Genomic DNA, 17,878 nt, shown 5'->3' on the forward strand with positions numbered 1-17,878 from the left:
TGGTCATTTTTTAAAATCTTTCAAGCACTAAAATTTCTGCTAAATTTGAGAACTCTTCTACATTCAAATGCATTTTTTTGTAAACATAGTACTTTTGATGCTCTGGTAACACATACTTGTGTTTAATTTGTTCAGCTCATATCCGGTTGTACAAAAATATCTGGATCTTTCTCTAATACACTGTTTGAGTGCTCATAAATAACTCCATTAATTACGAATCACATTACTTTACATTTTTTGCAATTAAGTCAGGGTTAAGTTTTAAGTTTAATTGTAGTAGCTTTGGATATTAAGACTTGCCGTAGTTTATGGTAAACTATTTAAAAGGTAGAGAAAAAATCAAAATTTATTTCAATTTTTTAAGTATATTTTTACACGCATAATTTAATTTGGAGACTACTTTTTTTACTCATTTAGCATTACAATCAAAACAAAAACAAAGTTAAACAAAATAAAAACATGTTGATTTTGATTAATGCTTCATTAATTAAGTCGATAAGGATCAGTAATTCTGAATTGTATAATTTCAATAATATAACTAATTACATTAGTTGAGCATTTTTGAAAAGTTTTTCAAAAATTCAATGAAACAAGAATAAACGATTATTATCGTCATCACTAGCAGATAATTAATTACTATCATGAGAGTTAAAAATGAAGTCTTTAATTTTTAACCTCCTCAAGGTATTGCTTTATTATCAAAATATTAATTAAGCATTTAGGTTTATATATATATAATATATATATTATATATATATATATATATATATATATATATATATATATATATATATATATATATATATATACATATATATATATATATATATAAATATATATATATATATATATATATATATATATACATATATATATATATATATACATATACATATATATATATATATATATATATATATATATATATATATATATATATATATATATATATATATATATACGTATACATATATATATATATATATATATATATATATATATATATATATATATATATATATATATGTATATAAATATATATATATATATATATATATACATATACAACGCCTAGTAAAACGCTATATATAGAGAAATAAACATAAATAAATTAAAACAAATAAATATTGTTACAACGACATATTGCCTCTCATCTAATTTGATCAAACAGATTGCAATATTTTCTTTTGTTCTCATTGTATCTGGATGGTTGATACCTAAAATTTCAGTTCGTATTTTCTCAACAGAATAATAAATTTCTAAAGCTTCGTTATATTTTCCCATAGCGTTCAAACAGCCTGCGATATTATGTTTTGTTGACATTGTATCTGGATGGTTGATACCTAAAATTTCAGTTTGTATTTTCTCAACAGAATAATAAATTTCTAAAACTTCGTTATATTTTCCCATAGCGTACAAACAGATTGCAATATTATCTTTTGTACTTATTGTATCTGGATGGTTGATACCTAAAATTTCAGTTCGTATTTTCTCAACAGAATAATAAATTCCTAAAGCATCGTTATATTTTCTCATAGCTTTCAAACAGTTTGCAATATTATGTTTTGTTATCATTGTATCTGGATGGTTGATACCTAAAATTTCAATTCGTATTTTCTCAACAGAATAATAAATTTCTAAAGCTTCGTTATATTTTCCCATATCGTTCAAACAGTTTGCGATACTATTTTTTGTTTTTGTTGTACCTGGATGGTTATTACCTAAAATTTGAGTTTCTGTTTTCTCAACAAAATAATAAATTTCTAAAGCTTCGTTATATTTTCTCATAGCAGCCAAACAGATTGCAATATTATGTTTTGTTATCATTGCATCTGGGTGGTTGATACCTAAAATTTCAGTTCGTATTTTCTCAACAGAATAATTAACTTCTAAAGCATCGTTATATTTTCCCATTTTAATGAAACAGTTTGCTATACTATTTTTTGTTTTCATTGTATCTGGATGGTTATTACCTAAAACTTCCGTTTGTGATTTATCAAGAAGTTTAAAAAGTCTTGACGCTTCGATGAAATTTCCTATATTACATAAACATCTGGCTATATTATATTTTGTTTCCATTGTTGATGAATGGTTAATACCTAAACTTTCAGTTTGTATCTTAACAACAGAATTAAAAATTTCTAAAGCTTTGTTATTTTCTCCCATTTCATAAAAACAGTCTGGGATATGATATTCTGTATTAGTCGTAAGTTCATTATTTTCTCCATAAGTTTCTACGTTAAGTTTTTGAATTGCTTTAAATATTTCGATTGCTTCATCAAATAAACCTTTACATGCTAATAACTTTTTAATAGAAGTTGTCATATGATGGAAGGTTTCTGACATTAACTTTTTATTGATACGAAACATATGAAGAAAATGAAAAACAAAATGATTTCCGTAATCCACGTGATCTTTTACTTCATTTAACTTAAATTGAAAACAATTTTTAATTAAATCAAGGTAGGTATTTGTAATTGAATTTCTACTTTGAAAACATCTGCACGACAACTGCGTCAATTCGTGCATTGAATATTTTTCATTATCATAAAAATTTAGTAAAGAATAACTAATTAGTAATCCAATTGTTTCATCAATTAAATGTTCTTCGCTTATTTTCATTTGATTTGAGATTTGGATTATAAATTTTTTATTGATATTTTGTCCGTCACAATAAGACAAACAGTTTAGTACTTTAAATGGAATACCTTTAGTTTTTTCTAATTTTATTAAAACTAAATTGATTGCTTTTATTGCAGACTTTGATTCTTTTTCGGATGGAAAGATATCAGTATTTAATATTTCTAAGGGATTGCTTCTATATCGATTTATATACTTTTCTATCGAAATTTTATGTATATTTATATATTTTATTGCCTGCGTAATCGCAAACGGATGATATCCAAGTTCTTTAATTAAGTTTTTTATGTTTTTATCGGTGTATTCTTTAATATTATTTTTTACGTAAGCAAATGCATCTTCATTAGAAAAAACATTAATAAACACTTTATTTACTTTGTTTGACCACGTTCTCCATTGAGAGGTAATTAATGTAAATGAATTCGGTTCCGTTGAAATGTACATCTCTAAACTTTTAACACTTTCATCGTCGACATTGTCAAAAATATACAACGTTTTTTCATTTTTATAATAATTGTGAATTTTTTCAACAATAACCTCATTATTAAAATAATCCCCTTTCGAATCATGAATGATAAGATTTATTATTTGACAGTGATTTTTAACTGAAGTCTGTAACTTTCCGAATGCGGCGTCTATCCAAACAAAGTTTTTGTAGAAGGTATGGTATATTTCACTATATCTTCTGGCGATCTGTGTTTTTCCAACACCCGACATTCCATATAATACTAAAGTCGACCTTTTTGTATCTTGTGAAAAATAGCGATGAACTTCACTAAGTAATTTTTCACGTTGAACAACTAAGAGCAAACGTTCGTTTACTTATTTGAAAATTTATTTTAATATGTCAATTTAATTTATATTCCTTGATATAAGTTTAAATAAATCAAGTTTAGTTAAATGTTTTAACTAAAGCTTTTGAGAATGCAGCGACTTTTGCTATATTTAAGAAAATCATATATTAAAACTTATTTTATTATCTCTTATATTTTAGAAAATTTTAAAACGAAATTTTAAAAAAGCTATAAAATCAAATTAGCTATGCAAAATAAGGTTTTACCATAAACTTTATTAGAATACTAAAACAATTTTATAAATGTCGAAAAATATTATATAGAAGAAAATAACACTACGGATTTGAAAAACACGATTTCCAGTAAAACATAAATTAATTTTTGTTACTCTAGAGAATACTTATATTAGCTTAATTTAATTTTTGTTTTTGAGCATAAATTTCTGTTTTACAATTAGCTTTTTTAAAAGATGCTATTAAAGATAATAAAAATAGCAATTTTTAACAAAATTGTTGTTTTTATTTTTTATTTTGTGAATTATATTGTTTTTTGATAAAACTAAGCAAATAATAACATATCTAAAAACGTATTGATATTTATGAGTTATTAAAAAAATATTTAAATATTGCAGTCATATTAAATCCTCTGTACGTTTAGAGCGGAAGAACGTTGTTTGATTTACGTGACGTTAAAGCCATCTAGTTAAACTGAATACTTTTTAATAAAATGATAGTTTACTTGTTCAGGTAAACTATATACATTTATACTAATTTAACACATATTTGCATATAAAAACTAATACATCGACTGAGGATAAGGGTTCGGCCAGGGTTTTAGTCATGAATAAAAGTTATAAAAGACAATTGTCTTTTATGAATTTTAATCATGACTAAAACCCTGGCCGAACCCTTATCCTCAGTCGATGTATTTATATTTTGTTCTTGGTGTTCCTATTACCAAATATTAGACTAAATTATATAAATTTAAATAATATAAATTAAATAATTAATTAATTTTACAGGGCGTTTTTATAATTCTTGACATCATTTTGGATCACTGTACCAAGTTTTAGCCTTATTGTATTTTTTTACAAGTTATTCATTATTTCCACTGTATTAATGTTTGGATAAAAGTAAAAAAGAAAATGTATTTACTTAGAAAGTAGAAAAAAGAAAAGCTCATAAAAATAGCTTATTACTGAAGAAATTATTGGTGTTAGAAATAGAAAAAAAGATATTCAATCGTTTAATGTAACCCTAAATGTAGAACTTGAACATTGTAACATGCAAGCAGAACAATCTAGTTTTATGGATTTGTTGGTTAAAGCCAACGCTTTTAGGCAAAAGTATTTGGTTTTGTATATTGTTGTAGATTTAGTAACCTGAAGAGAAAAGGTACGCTGGTGAAACCGACAGCAGAGAATGATGAAAATAGTCAGTTTAACGATAACATAGAAGTTTAAGTCAAAAACAATGACTGCAACCAGACAGGGGACAATAAAAATAGTAATCAATATAAGGAAGACATCACCTATCTTGAAAAAGAAATTTGCCTTGTATGGAAAGTGAATGATTGGATTGCTATTGTATATGAAAAACAATGGAATATTGGATATACTGTGGAGGTAACATTTTTCAAAGCATATAATATTTTTCAAGTTTTTGTTTTGTTTTACAAAACAGTGCTCTTTAAATTAAAGCAATGTAAATGAATTTTTTTTTTCCATTTCAAGCCTATATGAATAGGACAAATATATAACCAAATATTAGGTTAAATAATTTAAATTTATCTTTATAATTAAGTCAACCAAAATATTTGTGGTTGTTTAAATGTTTTGGTGCGCAAAAAGGTAGAGGTGGATAATTAAAAAAGAAAACGACAAATTTATTTTAAATTTGTTTATAATTCAATATTTTTACTTAAATAAAATTTGTTTTAAAACACATAATGCTTTATTTAATGGCTTACTTTATAAAATATCTGAAAATAGACACTGTAACGATTTATATAAATTTATAAAAACATTTTATAAAAATTTTCATATTTTTAATAATAAACTACATTACTTCATTACAATAAACTTTTTGTCAAATAATGAAAAAAAAAAAGATTTCAAATTAAATAAAAATTGAACTAAAGTAAACATTTTCAATAAAAATTTATTGCTTTAAATAATTAAGAAACGCTTTTAAATTCCCAAAACAGCAAACATCAGACTTATGTCAACCTAACAAGATAAACTTAATATTGTCGTTCTTTGTTTAAAACAACATAGTTCTTAGTTTAATTTTGGTGATGAAAGTTTTCAGTGGCTTTATATAAACTAATATAAGAAAGTATGATGTGATAATAACACTCAATTTCAATTAAGTAATGCATAAAAATATTGAATATGGAAGACAAACAAACTTTATTTTTAATCAAATTGAAGAGTACTGTCAAATACTCTTCCACGTTTTTATCCACCTATTTAAAATGATTTTGGATATTGACCAAAGTTTAAAAAAATAAAACATTATACTGATCAAAATGTCATATTTGTTCAGCAAATTATAATTTCAAAATACATGTTTATGTAAACAAGAGACATCTTTGGTTTCAAAGAACACTTAGAAAAAATGTATAAAGATACCTTTCTTAAATTTCTAAATTCTGTTTCAAGCAATTCTGTAACAAATTTTCCTTACATAAAAAATTTGTAACAAAAGTTTTCTCTTAATAGAGTTTTAATCAGCTAGAAATTTAAAACCATCAAACTTATAACTTGTCTTACAAGTTATCATAAGATCTAAAACACTTTTCAAAACAGAATTCATATCATTGGTTTTCCAAAAACAGTCATTTCCTGATACAATAACATTTTTGTAACATACACCTTGTCACAAAGAATAATACTTCCTAGTAGAAATTTTCAAATTAAAAAAGAAAAAGAAAGTTCCTAACATTTTCAGAATAAACTAAAAATCCACCTTAGAGAAAAATTGTGTAAAATTTTATTTTAGTTTAACCTTTTTGAAGTATTGATGCCAATCAGATCATATAATAAAGCGCTGCTAGACGTTTTAAAACTGGCGTTAGGTAAACATTATATCTGACGTGTTTTCTTCTCTTTGTCTCTGGGAAATCCAATTACCGCATGCTACTTTAATTACCTCCAGTAAAATGCTTTCCTCGTGAACAGACGTGTTTTCGCAGCGTAAAAATTTAAATAAAAACTGTATAATTTTTAACTCTTTAATATATTTTATTTATTTATTTTGAAAAAATAATTCATTTTTTATGGCAGTTTCATTATCAGAAATAGCAAAACTATAAAAGGGCTATAAAAAAATTTTTGAACTTTTTTTTTAATATATATATTTGCCGTATATTAAAATTTACAATGAAATAAATCGTGTTAATAAATAAGAGAGCTGGAGCAAGCAGAAGACATAAACTGTCTTATCTGAATTGATGTTAAAACAACAGGAAAAAGTTTTTATCGATATTATTAGTGAAAACTTAAAAATATTTAATGACACATTGGAAAAAGTCAAAAAAGACATAGAAGATTTGAAATGAAGCCTAAATTTTCATGAAGATCTAATCGATGCAAAAGTTAAGAAAGCAAATGTTTTCAGTAAGGAAGATTAATTAAATCAGAAATTACACGCATACCAAAAAAGATAACGGAGATAGAAAATCAATCGAGACGCAATAATTTAAGAGTAGATTGGATTAATGAAAATGAAGGTGAAAGCTGGAAGAAAAGCAAACTTAAGGTAAAAAAATTTTTTGAAGAATTGTTATCTGTTAAAAATGTCCAAATTGAACGGGCCCATAAAACTAGAAAGAAAGAATCAAATAAACCGAGAACAATAGTGATAAAAATTTTAGATTTTAAAGATAAAGTGGTGATTTTGAGCAAGTCAAGCAATGAAATCAAAAGAGAAAAACATTTATATAAACAAGAATTTCTGTTTTGAAACAACGCAAATCAGGAAAAGTTTGAGGGAGTAAATGAAAATCAAACGAGCGGCTATTAAGTTTGCATACATTTTTTATAATAAACTGATAATTATCAGTTTGCAACCAAAACGCCAATTATAATTGGCGTTTGTTTATAATTGGCAATTATAATTCTTTGCAACCCAAACGCCAATTTGGCGTTTGGGTTGCAAAGAAAAACAAAAATTCATCAAATTTGTCATCAAATAGCGGAATTTTATTTTTACAAATACTAAATTTAAATTAAACTGTTTTAAAAATGAAGGAAAATTTCATAATTAAATTTTCGGATGAAAATGGCATTTTGGTTCATAATGACATCGACTCAAACTATTTTAATCACAAAATGTTAGAAGTTTTAATTGTTACATATTAAGTAAAGGTCGTCCATTAAGTATGTACGCCAAAAATTTTGAAATTTTCTTTTGAAATTTGAAATTTGAAATTTTTTTTTTTTTTCGTTTGCGTTTGCGTTTGCGGCACAAGACGAGTAAGACGTATTCTTTTTTTGAGCATAACTTTATTTACAATAAAAATGGAAATAAATATTAAAAATATAGAAAAAATTATCACAAGCAAACTAGAAGAACAAAAAAAAAGTATACTAGCAGAAACGGAGAGATTACTCAAAGATCATGAAAAAAACTTCACTACAATAATAAGTTCGAATTTCAAAATAATAACAGCAAGGTTAGACAAAATGGACGCTGAAATAAACAATAACAAGTTAAATATCAGAAGAGTTGAAAATGAAATTGACGAAATAAAAGTCAACTTAAATTTCAAGAAAAAAAAAAGCTAAGGATGAACTTATTCATATAAAAACAAAATATAATAATGAAATTTTGATGTTTAAAAAAAAATCTATTGACTTAGAGAATCGCTCGAGACGTAATAACTTACGTATCGATGGCATAAAAGAAAACCCTGAAGAAAACTTGAGTGATTGTGAGAAGGCTGTAAAAGACATCTTTAAAACAAAGCTAAATATATTAAGTGAAGTACTTGTGGAACGAGCGCACCGAGTCGGTGCAGTTAAAGATAATAAAACACCAAGATCAATCGTTTTAAAGCTTTTGAATTATCATGATAAAAATAAAATATTAAGCTCAGTAAATAAACTTAAAGGAACCGGTATTTATATTAATGAAGATTACGCAAAAGAAACGATGTTAGAAAGAAAGAAGCTTTGGGAAGAAGTTAAACGATTACTAAACGAAGGTAAATTTGCAGTTATTAAATTTGATAAAATTTATTGTAGAGATTTTAGAAAGTAAACGCGCGAAGTTTTATTAAGCGAAGCGCTATTTTAACGATTTTAAATAATGACTAACTTAACAATAGATTTTGAAAAATTACACTTTAATTTTTTCAATTCAGCAAATGTGTTACTTAATGATATTTCTGACGCTGATTTGCATTTTTTTAACGAAAACAATTTTAGTTCGTCCTTTTTGAAATAAAAACTTTTAAAAGTGAACTAAAAACCTTAAAGAGTAATTTTACTGTAATACACATTAACATAAGAAGTATAAATAGCAACATGGATAAGCTAAAACATTTTCTTATCGAATGCGATTATCTATTCAGTATGATATGTCTAACAGAAACGTGGTGTTCTGACGAATCATGCAGAATAAATTCAAGTTTAGAAATTCCTAACTACAAATTATTATCATCTGAAAGAAAAACTAACAAAAGGGGAGGTGGAATTATAACTTATATTAGGAATGATCAAGTTACCAAAATTAGAGATGACCTTTTCGATCTTAGATGCCGATAATGAGGTTTTTACAATTGAAATAACTAGCAACAAATCAAAAAACATACTGGTCTCCACATGTTACCGGCCACCTGAAGGTGATTTATTTAAATTTTCCAATCATTTAAAACAAATTTTTATAAAAAACAACAATGAGCAAAAAAAAATATTCTGTATTGGAGACATAAACATAGATTGTTTACAATATGATAAACATGCCAATACTAAACTTTTTTTGACGAAATGCTTCAACATTACATCTTCCCAATTATTAACAAGCCAACTCGAGTAACTCCAACTTCAATCACTGCAATAGACAATATATTAACTATTTCATTGTTTGATACTTCTCTAAAGGCAGGAATAATAAAGGCAGATATATCTGATCATTTTCCTATTTTCTTCTCCTTGACGCAAGATATAAAATCTAATAATAGTTGTAAAATTAAAACTTATAAAAGAAAAATCAACAAATTTGCTATTCAACAATTTAAAGACTCACTGTCGGCAGAAGAGTGGGATAAGGTATACCATGAATGCATTCTTGGGCACACTAACTCTGCTTATAATATCTTCGAAAAAATTTTCCTAAAAAGCTATAATATGCACTTCCCAATTAAAGTAAAATTAATAAAAGAAAAACACTTAAAATGTCTATGTCCACAGTATAAAAACTTGTTTAAAAGAATTAAAAAAAATTCAAAGACAAACTATTACTCAAATAAAATAAAAAACACAAATGGTGATATTAAGAAAACTTGGGATATCATGAAAGAAATAATTGGAATAAATACCTGCAAAATAAATAGTTTACCTGCTCAAATTGTCATAGATAATAAAGAGTATGACAAGAATAATGCAATTTCAGAAAAATTTAATAGTTTTTTTGTCAACATAGGCCCAAATCTAGCTTCAAAAGTCAGTTGTCCAAACAAATCATTTGAAACTTATCTAACTAGTGTCGACAACGAATTAATATTTAAAGAACTAAAAATTGATCAACTCGAAAATGCAATAAACTCTCTTAAAACAAACAAGTCTTCAGGTATAGATGACATTTGCAGTAATATCGTCGTCAATGTCTTTTCGGAGATACGCAAAACTATTTTCGAAATATTTAAATCATCAATTATAACAGGAACTGTACCAGATAAATTAAAAGTAGCTAAAATTGTACCTATTTTTAAAACCGGTGAAACATTTCTAATAAACAATTACAGACCAATCTCAATACTTCCAACCTTTTCTAAAATACTTGAAAGAATAATCTACAATAGATTATATGATTACCTGATTCAAAAGTTCTTAAATAAGCAGTTCTTAAATAAAAAACAATTCGGCTTTCAAGCACAGCACTCAACAGAACATGCGATTTTAGATTTAGTTAATAGCATAAGTGATTCTTTTAATAAAAAGCAATTTGTATTAGGAAATTTTATAGACCTATCCAAAGCATTTGACACAATTAATCATGATATCTTACTAAAAAAATTGGAAAAATCGGAATAAAAAATACTAGCCTAGATTGGTTTAAAAGTTATCTGTGCAACAAACAACAATGTGTTATTTCGAACGATAATAAATATTCTAATTTACTAAAAATAAAATGCGGAGTTCCCCAAGGTTCCATTCTTGGTCCTCTTTTATTTTTAATTTATATTAACGATCTTCCACAATCACTAAAAAAACTTGATGCAATAATGTTTGCTGATGACACAAATTTATTTTATTCATTAGCATCAATTGAAAATCCTCTTTGAATCTGCAAATGCTGACCTTGAGAGTCTAAACAATTGGTTTAAAGTAAATAAATTATCTTTAAATCAAGAAAAAACAAAATACATCTTGTTTCATTCCAACCAGCAAAAAAACAAAATACCAAGCATGCTACCACTACTAAAAATTGATAACATAAACATCGAAAGAACTGAAACTATTAAATTTCTTGGGATTATTATTGACGAAACGATTTCTTGGAAACCCCATATAAATACAAGAATATCAAAAAGTATCGGCATACTTTACAAAGTCAAAACTATACTTTCCCAGGAGAATCTGAAAGTTCTCTACTTTTCTTATATACAAAGTTATCTAACATATGCTAATATTGCCTGGGGAAGTACAAATAAATCTCAATTAAGTTCTCTATATACACACCAAAAACACGCATCAAGATTGATTTATAATAAAAATAAATTCACTCATGCCGATTCTTTACTTAAAAACTTGAATGCTAGAATATCTATCAAATTAGCATCTACCAAAAACCATCTACCAGTTTTATTTATGCTCAAGTATAAGCTCGGACTTGTCCCAACTCATTTTACTAATAACTTTTTTCAAACCAACGCCGACAGATATATCACACGAGGAACCGGAAACTTTACATTGCCCATAAAAAAAACAAAATTTTCGAGATTTTCAATTGTATACCGTGGCCCCTATTTATACAACAAAACAATACCTCAAAATATAGAACTTACTAAATTGGATAATCTTATTGCTCTGAAGAAAAAACTAAAAGATCTCATAAGTAATAAAACCAATTTTATCGATATGTATTAAATATAAAAGAACAATTAATATAATAAAATGTAAAAAGAACAATTTAAGCTATAAAAATAAATAAAAAAGAAATAAAACATAAAATATAAAAAAATAAATAAATAAAAATTGTTAGCAACTATACATAGTAAAATATTACTAAACAGTAGACCTCAAAAAATTAATGTGTGTCTTTACTCTTTAAGTTTTTAGTTTATTTTGTATTTTAAAGGTTCTCGATGAAAAGACTTTTCTTAGTCTTCTGCGAGTTTCCTTACAACTACATAGTACTACTAATATATGTTGATATATATTTTCAACAAATAACATATATTTTCAACGACAACGACAAGCAAGTCCCTAGTAGCCCTGTGGTGCGACAGACTTGCGTATGTTTCTTAAATGCATGGGTTTATAGCCAGCACTTTATATTATAAACCACGAATTTATTATGAGTTAAAATGTCAAACGCGCATGCGTAAAACAGCATTGTTAACGCTCTTTAGATATTGTAAATATTTGTGGTGGACATTTATATAAACTGGAGACATGTAAATATTATTTGTTTTTGAAATATATAATAATGATTGTTGTAAAAAAAATAAAAAAATAAAAAAAAAAAATTGACTACCCTCTCTCCCTGTTGCCATGCGTACTTTTAAGTACCCAGCCTCCTTTAAGGTGGTACAACACCAAAAAAACTAGGATACTAAAATTTTTTTTGAGTTTTTCAATTTTGCATAAAATATGTGTCAAATTAATGAAAGAACGTTTAGCCAAAGTTTCAGAGCTAAATAATTGACCTTTCTTTAAATATGAGCATTTTATTAGAACACTATGTATCTTTTTTTCCTTAGCAACGGAGATACTAAATATTTAACATCGTTGTTAGGGTATTTTCTCCCTAAAATAAAGCTCAATTTTACTGGAGTCTTCAAGCTTTGTAAGCTTGATGTCACTTCTATGTTTTCCGAATTAAAATTCAAGTAAAAGTCATTGTTCTAAACCACTAAACACGTTTGTAACAGTTAACAAATTTGAAAGATTTGCAGTGTTATTGTTTGTTTACCCTTTGGATTTATATTATATGTATATATTATATATATATTTATATATATATATATATATATATATATATATATATATATATATATATATATATATATATATATATTATATATATATATATATATATATATATATATATATATATATATATATATATATTTAAATTAAATAAAAGAAATGCCAAATAAACAAAATAGTACTAGAAAGAAGAGCAGAAAATGGAATGGGTTTAAACCATCTGATATTCTCAAATCAAAACCTGCAGATCAGGAGATTTCTTGTGTTAGCTCAAGAAAGTAAGATGTATCGTTCAGCTCAGATGAATGTAAATCTGACGACTATTTTATACATATTAACTTTTTATTGTTAAAGAAATTAATTGCACACACTGTTTGCCCCAATTGCTTTATTGGAAACTTATTAATCAAAGATAACGTTGGTTCTCGCATGGGCTATTGTCATTTACTTGAGATGAAGTGTACAAAGTGTAACTTTTCTAAAAAATTTAGAACTTCACCAAAGTCAAAGAATTCTTTAAACACAAATGAGTTTCCTATTGATACTGTAAAAAAGAACTTTCATTTCTAGAATCATAATATGAGATCAACCTGCGAGCTGTCATCAGATTGCGAGAAATAGGTGCTGGTCATGATTCGATGAAACCTTTTTCCTTCTGTATGAATCTTTATTGTTTGTCGCCTTATGGCTTTAATAAGTTAAATAAAACTGCCATGTTAGTATACAAAACTGCTGCTGAGGAAAGTATGCAATAAGCTGCTTTTGAAACCAAATCAATAAACAACTCTCTTGAAATGAAAGAAGTTAGAATTTCTATTGATGGTTCATGGCAAAAGCGAGGTCATAATTCGTTGAATGGTGTTGTAACTGCTGTTTATAGTGATAAATGTATTGATGTAAAGATATTTACCAAACATTGCAATGGATGTAAAATGTGGAGATCTAAAAGAGGAACTCCAGATTATCAGTGTTGGTTGGTTGATCACCAGTGCGAATCGAATCACAAGGGTTCATCGGGTAGTATGGAATCTGTAGGAGCTGTGGCTATGTTTAAGAGATCTTTACAAAAAAATAAGTTGATATATAAAGAATATCTAGGAGATAGGGATACATCTTCTTTTAATGATGTAATAGTAGCAGATCCTTACAAAGAGTATGGTATTATGCCTGTAAAACTGGAATGTGTTGGACATGTTCAAAAACGGTTAGGAACACGTCTACAAAACCTTGTCAAAGCCCAAAAAGGTACTAAAAAACCAATATCAGGCAGAGGTAAACTCACTGACAACTGCATTAATTCAATGCAATCAGATCTAATGTGGGAAACTTGTATTCAATGAAGAAAGCAGTTTATGCCATACTTTTCCACCTCACCAATTTTCCTGATTCCAACACACGCCACCAGTTTTGTCCTCGTGGAAAATATAGTTGGTGCAAATACTGGGCTATAAATCAAAAGCATTATAAACCCAAATCTACCATACCTCTGTGGATAAAAGATTTAATTCTACCAATAATTATAAATTTACAATCAGATGAATTGTTATCAAAATGTTTACATGGAAACCCACAAAATGCTAACAAGGCACTTAATGGACTTATTTGGGCTCGTGTACCAAAAAGAGTTTTTGTTTCTAAATCAACACTGGAAATGGGAGCGTATTCAGCTATTTTAGCATACAATGATGGTGCAAAGGGTGTTATTAGTGTTTTTAGACATTTTGGTTTACATGGTAAGTTATCAAACATTTCAGCGACTTCTAAAAATAAAAAAAGGATTAGTCAAATGAGATGCAAGTCATCAGAGAATGGAAAAAAAAGGAAAAAAACTCTTAGAGCCATCAAAAAAGGTCACCTAGATGAGGAGAAAGCAAAAGAATGTAATGACAGTTATATTTCAGGAGGATTTGAAATTAATATTGTAAATAATTTTTCAAAGCTGTTTATCTCAGTTCGCGTTTTTTCGTTTTTGCTTAAACTTCAAAACACAGTTTTTTGAGTTAGCATTGTTCATTTGATCTGAAATTTTCAGTACTTGCTCGAAATACCTATAAAATTCGTTTAACAGATGGATTTTTTTTAATTTTTTTTTTTAAGTAATTTTTTTTTTTAAGTCAGATCTCTCTAAAACGTCAAAAAATAAATAAAACATCAGAAAAATCTACATAACTCATCATTTACTTTGATACTTAAAAAATCTATTTGTTAAACGGAATAAAATAGTGTTTAGATTAAGTGTACAAAATTTTAGGTCATATGATGATATCTAGCCTAAGATATTATGTTTTGAAATTTAGTCCAAAAAGGCATTTTTTGATCGTTTTTCCACCATTATGGTCCTAATGCTAAATAAAAAAAATTTTTTTTTTGCTTTTTTTTTTTTAAATCATTTGAGTAACCTGTAGTTAAAAGCATTTATATTTTAGAGGTCTATTTCATTTTTTTATTTATTTGGTGTTGTACCACCTTAAAAGTACGTACGTATTTCAAACAGCCCCCCCCCCACCCCTAACCACCATATTTTTTTCAATAAAAAAGTTCATTGAAGAAAAAAAAGATGGAGGAGGTACCTACTTGTATAAAGATACTTTATACGATCCCAAAGCCCTTTGTTTGTGGCACAGGGTCCTAATTTAAAAAATGTCTTTAAGTATATAAACAAGTATTAATTCTAATAAAATTAATTCCATATTGATGTGTGTCCTTGGACGAGAGTATAATGTTATAACTCTAAATAGCGGGACCGGAGTTCGATGCCCAGTTTGACGCCATATTCTACTATCTTTTGTTTTTATGACGGATCAAATAAAAATAAACTATACTTAAGAGGAAAGTCCGTAATAAACGAGTCGTAATCAATAATATTGAAAACATAGCCTAAAACCAATACCAAGGGTAGGCTACCCATATCCCATTATTGGATAGAGGGAAGAAGAGAAGCAGCACATTTTGTGCCCTTTTGCTTATTTAATGAGCATTTTATTTTATTAAAACCTAGCGGTAAAAATTGGAAAATTTTAAGAGCCTGATAACAATTTTTTTTTTTTTTTTTTGTGGTGAAAGGGGGGGGTCTAAACCATTAGCCACGGACTGCTATAACCTGTTTTTTGTTGACTCAAAAAATACGTTGCCTGAAATACGTCTTACTTAGGGCCATTATATTAGAGGTGGGAGGTGTGCATGGACACCCGCTGAATTTTTTGAGGTTCCAGATAGGACACTTTCACACATTGTGCAAACTCCAAACTTAAGTATGTTTATACCTATTCCAAATGAGAAGGCCTTGCATTAAATGGGATGGCAGAGGCCTGGAAAAAAACGGCCTTAAAACACTTGCCCACCCCTTTCTTCTGCCCATGCGTGTGGGCACTAATGAACAAAACCCCAAAAACAAAATTTTATTAGCTTTTTTTATTAGTAACTGTTTATTACATTGAAAAATAAAATCTGCGGAAAAAATAACATTTGTTTTGAAAAAACTTTAAATTTTATTATATAATTACTCAAATTATTAAAAAACTTCAACTTTTTCCATTTATAACATATTCCGTTAAATCACCCAACAAATTAACATTAAGAATATTATTTAAATTTATACTTTAAGTAGAGTATTTTGTTGTTGGCTTACGCAATAATCAATGACATCAATTGGTAGACTTTTTTGTTATTTTTTTTCTAAATATGCAAATTAAAGAGTCAGACGCACATTAAAGACGGTGAAAAAGGTTTAAATTCTTTTTTTTTCCGATCGCATTTTCTTGTAAAATTTTCACGTAAGGTCTTAAAATTCTTATTGGTAGTTTCTTGAGCCTCTTCAGAAAACATACTTAATGGAAGAGTAAGTAATTCAATGACTTCATAGCCATGAATCAAAATGTTATGAAATTTTTGAGTCATAGGATTTCAAGGGTACATATAGCGAAGCAGTTTCCCAAAAGTATGTTTTTAATTTTGATGAGCTAATGTCATAATCACATGACATTGTGGCAAGAATAATATGAAGCCCTTTCATAAGATTTGCATCTATGTTCATTATATTCGCTGAGGCATCGTATTACTGAAAAAATTGCCTAGTTGTGTTACCATCGTTTGATGTACCTGCCCCACCAACTCTTTGTTGGTCAATGACATGACCCATGCTTTTTCAAAATTCAGCTTGAACTTGAATATTTCTCAGTTTAACTTCACTTTTTTATTCTTCAGTCCTGGCCTCCGATTTATAATTGGCATCCTGTGAGAGATATGGAGCATACATTCTAGAAACCTTATCCAAGCATGCAAAGTGAAACACCATGCCAGATGCTGCCTTTTAAAATGTTTTTTTTTAACTATAAAAAATAGATTGTTTATTTGGGTTGGAGATGCCCCACACACTGAACAGCATTGGTTAGAGTTGGTAGCTGTGGAAAGAATAGGTTGAATGTTTTCAACTGTCGTTGTTATATTTACAATATGTTATACTACAACTCCTTTCATTGTACCGTCCTCCGATAACACACATACATTGGATAATGTTTTATTTTTAATAGAAGCCATTTTTGACTCATATTCTGCAAGAACTACTCCTTTTGATTCTTCTTTATATTTAAATCTGAGAGGCCTACAGTATCTAGTTGACGATGATTTTGGATTTCTCCAAGCAACCTGTTTTTTTTCATCTTTGAAAAGAATATAATTCTAGAGGATCAAAGCAAATTATGAAAAGCGATTAGTCAGTATTAAGTTCACACGTATCATCTGACTGTTGTTTAAAAACAGATTGCCCTGTTGCACCAATAAAACAAGCTTTGTATAATACAATTATTCTAGTACAATCTTTAAGCACAGGCGAGTTTAACACAACTCTATATGCTGAACATAATCTTGATGCAGTATGAAAAAAAAGATCTTGTAATGGTAGCTCTGCAGAGTAGTCACTGACCTGAATGTTTTCAGGGTAATATTTATTTTTAGCCTTTTTTATTACATGATATGATGGGTATAGAGTGTTAAATTGAAGAGCATTTTTTTCTTAAATGCTAATAAGTTTCTTTGGATAAATTAGCATCTAAGAATAACGCTAAGG

At 27.4% G+C, this 17,878-nt stretch overlaps 1 protein-coding gene across 2 annotated transcripts in view; it reads right to left on the minus strand.

Moving 5' to 3' along the window:
- Positions 1-1,070: 1,070 nt before the first annotated feature.
- Positions 1,071-17,878, minus strand: part of LOC136082485 (uncharacterized) — a 31,172-nt gene continuing 14,364 nt past the window's right edge. For both annotated transcript variants that reach the window (XM_065801874.1, XM_065801875.1), the window contains one exon: positions 1,071-3,440. In XM_065801874.1, coding sequence (XP_065657946.1) covers positions 1,072-3,440 — 2,369 coding nt within the window. In that variant the 3' untranslated portion in view covers position 1,071. The remainder of the gene's footprint in view (positions 3,441-17,878) is intronic.

The sequence above is a fragment of the Hydra vulgaris genome, chromosome 07, assembly GCF_038396675.1.
Source record: "Hydra vulgaris chromosome 07, alternate assembly HydraT2T_AEP".
In the NCBI taxonomy this organism is placed as follows: Eukaryota; Metazoa; Cnidaria; class Hydrozoa; order Anthoathecata; family Hydridae; genus Hydra; species Hydra vulgaris.